General features: G+C 57.2%; 1 protein-coding gene across 2 annotated transcripts; it reads left to right on the forward strand.

The window, feature by feature from the left end:
* The first annotated feature begins 761 nt into the window (after positions 1-761).
* Positions 762-4,932, forward strand: DLX1 (distal-less homeobox 1). Of its 2 annotated transcripts, XM_010843825.1 has the most exons (3): positions 762-1,239; positions 1,889-2,088; positions 3,231-4,932. In XM_010843825.1, the coding sequence occupies exons 1-3, from the start codon at positions 927-929 to the stop codon at positions 3,483-3,485; spliced, it is 768 nt and encodes a 255-aa protein (XP_010842127.1). In that variant the 5' UTR covers positions 762-926; the 3' UTR covers positions 3,486-4,932. The 2 variants fall into 2 exon arrangements, with proteins under 2 accessions (XP_010842127.1, XP_010842128.1); XM_010843826.1 differs by lacking the exon at positions 1,889-2,088 and having other exon boundaries at positions 856-1,239; positions 3,231-3,307.
* The last annotated feature ends 354 nt before the right edge of the window (positions 4,933-5,286 follow it).

The raw sequence follows: 5,286 nt of genomic DNA on the forward strand, positions 1-5,286 counted from the left end.
GTTCCTGGCTCTCTGATCGCACTGTTTTAATCAGACCGGTGCAGCCTCGAGCTGGAGTGGCCAGCTTGGCCTGGAGCAATGAGAGAGGGCCCCAGAGAGCGGCGGCGGCGCGGCGGCCGAGTGAGTGAGTTCGCCCGGAGAGCCCCAAACCCGCCCCCAGGGATGTGGCAGAGGGGACCCAGGCCAGGGAGGCGCGGCCAGGAGAGCGCTGCGTTAGGCACAAGACCCTCTGGAGGATAGCGCTCGGTTACCCTCCTCCAGCGCTCGGATTGCGCGACTCAGCGTACGGGAGGCCGTGGCCGGGCTCCAGAGCCGCCCTAGTTCTGCACCGGACGAGTAGCGATGGTTAGAAGAAGAAGTGCCCTGGGCCCCGGTGTTGGGGGAGGGCGGAGGGTGGGAACTGTAGGAGGTGGTGGGCGGCGGTGCCAACCCGCTAGTTAGTTTCTGGGAAGCAAAGCGCGCCGGAGAGACGGGAGGCTGAAGAGCCGCGGGCCGCGGAGGGCCCGGCGCGGGCGCCGCAGCCCATTGTGCGCCTCACGCTGCGCGCTCTGTTGCAGAGGAGCCCCGGCCGTGGAAGTGTGGAGGCGTCTCTCCGGAGGCCGGGCAGCCTCGCCCGCTCTAGTCCAGCGGAGCCGGAGCGCCTCGGACCAATCCCCGGTGATTATGCAAGACAGCGGACCAATCAGCTCCGCCAGCTCATGAATATTTATGACCTTGGCTGAGTCAAAGCTTTGAAGCGAGTTTGGGGAGCTCGGCAGCATCATGCTTAGACTTTTCAAAGAGACAAACTCCATTTTCTTATGAATGGAAAGTGAAAACCCCTGTTCCGCTTAAATTGGGTTCCTTCTTGTCCTGAGAAACACAGAGACCCCCAAAAGGGAAGCAGAGGAGAGAGAGAGACCCACACCCAGACCCCGCGAGAAGAGATGACCATGACCACCATGCCAGAAAGTCTCAACAGCCCCGTGTCGGGCAAGGCGGTGTTTATGGAGTTTGGGCCGCCCAACCAGCAAATGTCTCCTTCTCCCATGTCCCACGGGCACTACTCCATGCACTGTTTACACTCGGCGGGCCATTCGCAGCCCGACGGCGCTTACAGCTCGGCCTCGTCCTTCTCCCGACCGCTGGGCTACCCCTACGTCAACTCGGTCAGCAGCCACGCGTCCAGCCCCTACATCAGTTCGGTGCAGTCCTACCCGGGCAGCGCCAGCCTCACCCAGAGCCGCCTGGAGGACCCAGGTACGTGCGCCTGCCAGGGAAAGGAAGAGGTACGGAGGGAGGGAGAGAGGGAGGGGGAGAGAGAGAAAGGAGGGAGACGAGAGGAGGAGAGAGAGGTGGGATGGGGGTGGGGAGGGCGCCGGAGCAGTGAAAGGTTTCGGGTATCAATCTCTGCATCCCTGTCATAGGAAAGAAATTAAAAAAATATATATCCACCCAATTTGCAACTATCCAGCAAAGGATAAATCCAAGAGCGTCCCCTGGCATTGGCTGGGCCTCTGGGCGGCTCCGTGCGCCAAGCACACAATGCCCTGCTGGAAAACAGAAACCCACATGTGCACGTATTAGTCTCGGTAATTATTTATTGCGTAGCGCTATAAACAATGTATGCAATTAAGGGTAATTAAACCTCAACTACCGCCTGCAAAAATAGCAAACTTTCCCTGCAAAGGCAGGAGCGCGCGCCTGCAAACTGCCCCAGTCCGCCTGCAGCTCCCGGGGTCGGGCCCTTTGGACTTGGCCGGACCCTTCCCTGGCTTTTGGAGTTTCTTGAGCGATCTCCCTCCTGCTCCTTCCTCTGCCACCCCTCTGTGGTTACTTGCTCTCGGCTCCCCACACTCAAGGCAGTCCCTCGCCTTAACAACGGCCCGCACTTCTGCTGTCCCTCCAGGGGCTGACTCGGAGAAGAGCACCGTGGTGGAAGGCGGTGAAGTGCGCTTCAATGGCAAGGGGAAAAAGATTCGCAAACCCAGGACGATTTATTCCAGTTTGCAGTTGCAGGCTTTGAACCGGAGGTTCCAGCAAACTCAGTACCTAGCTCTGCCCGAGAGGGCGGAGCTCGCGGCCTCTTTGGGACTCACGCAGACGCAGGTACCTCGCCGCTGCCCCACCGTGGCGCCGTGCAGGCTTCCCGCGGCCCACCTGCCCCCAGGAGCTTCATTTCTTGCTCTCTGGGCCTCGGGGGTCGGTATGCGTGTGTGTTTGTGTGTCCTATCCCTCGCTCTCACATCTCTCCTTCCTCCGTAGTTTTCTCTGCCCTGGCTCTGTCGCTGCACTCTGTACTCCGGGCTGCCAGCCGCGCGGCCCTCCGTCCCTGGACAATCTGATTAGGGGCGCAAGAAGGATTTCCCTAGGCGTTTTGTTTGGGGACTCAGAGGTCACACGTGCCCGAACAACTGGAACAATAGACTCGGGGGTTAATCCCTTCTTTGCCTTTAAAGTGTATGACTAATCACTCGGGGCCTGGGCCCAAGCCTCTATCTCCCTCCTCCTCCTTCTCACCGAGTTTGGTTGGGGGTGGGGGAAGATCCTTTCCTCCGTCCTCTCACCTCCCAAGTCCCAGAGCCTGGAGGAGAAACGGACCCTTCCTTCCCTGTTTTCTCTAAGATTCTGGGGACCCCTTGGACGTTCTGATCACGACTGCCGCGGGTTTCCAACGTCGAGGCCGGGATTAGGAGCAGAATTGGGAGATGCTAACTAAGGAAAGGTTGATTTGAGTCCAAACGAAAAGTTTAACAAAACCCGGTGGCCTCCTCAGTCAGCCCGCAGCTCACTCAAAGGCAGAGATGATGGAGAAAAGAGAAGGCGGGTAACATTGCAAATAAATTTCCTCCACTTCCTCTCTCCACTCTTTTATTGATGTTCACACTGGAATTGAAGGCTCGGGGTTTTGTGGGCTCTGTGTCTTACCCAGACGATTGCCGGCCTCGGGCTGAAGGCCTGGATCCCGGCGACGCTCACCACCACGCCCCCTGGCTCTCAGAGAGCGGCTCCAGCCGGCCTCTGGGGCGGGCGATGAGGCCTCCCAGCCTTTGGTTCTTAGGCGGGAAGGACGACGTGTATGCTTCTCCAGCAGGGAGCCGCCGGGTTGCGCAGAGCAGGGAGCCGGTGTGTGAGTGTGAGGGGTGGTATCCGCGTATCCTCTCACGCTGTCCCACGGCTCCCTTATCTCCCCAGGACCAAGGTAGGCGCAGTGGACCTAGACCGAGTCACGTTGTTGTCCGCTCTTGCAGGTCAAGATCTGGTTCCAGAACAAGCGCTCCAAGTTCAAGAAGCTGATGAAGCAGGGCGGGGCGGCTCTGGAGGGTAGTGCGCTGGCCAACGGCCGGGCGCTGTCTGCCGGCTCCCCGCCGGTGCCGCCCGGCTGGAACCCCAACTCCTCTTCCGGGAAGGGCTCGGGCGGCAGCGCGGGCTCCTACATCCCCAGTTACACGTCGTGGTACCCCTCGGCGCACCAAGAAGCTCTGCAGCAACCCCAACTCATGTGAGGTTGCATGCCCACACCCGCCCGCCGCCTTCCCGTCTCCCACGGCCCGGGCCCCTCCCGCCTCCCGGCCCATCCACCCTGTCCGCGTGCCCTGGGTCTGGAGAAGAAGGGCCCAGTGGGGAAGAAGAAGGAACAGTGAAGGCAGGACGCCCGCCGCCTCCTCCGAGTCTCGTGCGCTCTGGCCCGGCGACTTCCCCGGTGCCCACGCCCGACCTCGGCCGCGCAGTGACAGCAGAAAGCGGCCTGGAAGCGCAGGTACAGCGGTCCGAGCCAGCGGGCAAGGCAGCCAGAGCCCGCCGGACCCGACCGCCGACCCTCAGCTGTATGGGACTATCAGGAAAACAAAACCATGTAGAAAAAGCAAAAGCTCTTTTCTGTCCTGTCCGTCTCTTGTCTTCTTTCGCTCTGTATCTGTGCGCTGACGAAGTCGAGGTTCTCGTCCGTCCGCTGTCCTAGTTCTTCGGCCTCTGAAAAAAGTCATCAGGTCGGAGGAGGCTTGGTCCACCGGGCCATCCAGTTCCGGATACTGGATCGTTTTGTCTTTTCGGACCTTTTCCTGGGCCTGCCTAACCATCGACATGGCTCGTTCGGGGATTGGGGGAAACGAGGGAGGGGTTTTTTATTTATTGAGAAATGGACTTCTCCTGAGGCTGAAGGAAGGTTCGGCCCATTCGCGATTTTGCGGGGCGCGAGGAGAGCAGGGTCCAAATGTACCCATTCCTTTAAACGCACTCGGAAAAACGAATGAGGAGGACCTGGTGATTTTTAACTTATACAGTAACTTTTGTACTTCGCTGGTATGGAGAGGTTGGAGCCGAATGATTTGCATTTTTTACATGTCCCGTATTATTTTAAAAAAAGAAGAAAATAGAGAAATGAAGCCAACAAAATTTCCTCATCTCGGGAAGAACGCGTGATCACTTTTCCTGGTTAAGAAGAAAGATCCTAATTCTTTCCTTGTAGGGAGACAGAGAGAGCGAACTGAGGGGCAGGGAGAGAAAAAAAAAAAAACAAACAGGCAGGGTGCGCCAGTGTCCTAATGCCAGGGGTAAAGTAAGACGAAAGCAGCTTTACAACAATCCCCAGAGGCTCGACCACAGAGCACCACCTTGAATGCACAGTCTCCGGTGCAGGATCTATTTGCTGTACATATTATTATTGTTATTATTATTGTTCTGTAAACATGTTGCACAAACTTAGCTTTTTTCCGTTCTGTTGTGTGTGGCTGTAAAACCCAACGCTTTGTGAAATGAGAATCTTGACATTTTACTTGTGAAATTTGGGAAAATGTGATCAATTGAAATCAACCGTGTTTTGTGTTCTCTATGTCAAAGTTTAGTTTTATATTGAGAATGTTAACTTATTGCTTTGTATCTGGGGGGGGAAAGAACTTTGTAAATAAGTTATAAAGTTTCTTTGAGACAGTAAAATTATGGTTTCAAGAAAGAGTTGGCTGTCTGGTGTGCTGCGTGAGGGGGTGCTGGGGCCGCACCAGCAGGCTCCCACCTCTGGGGACAGAGAAGACAGGGGCAGCCCCTCCTGGCTCCAGACATAGCAGGATAAGAGTGGAGGCCTGTGAAGCCCCTGCTAGGACCATTCCTCAAGCTGAGCTCCTGCCCATCAAGGGTCTGATCCCTGCCTGAGTGAGAGGGTAGTGGCAAGGGTCCTTGGGAAGGGGAATCAGGAAGAGGTGCTGCCTGGCAGAGCCAGGGCTCGGGAACCAAAGGGACTGTGAAGGCCATCTGAGGTGAGATGGAAGCAGAGCTCACAAGTAGCCACCCTGGGAGACGTGTGGGTTCCCT

Source organism: Bison bison, unplaced genomic scaffold (assembly GCF_000754665.1).
Source record: "Bison bison bison isolate TAMUID 2011002044 unplaced genomic scaffold, Bison_UMD1.0 scf7180017864190, whole genome shotgun sequence".
NCBI classification, from domain to species: Eukaryota; Metazoa; Chordata; class Mammalia; order Artiodactyla; family Bovidae; genus Bison; species Bison bison.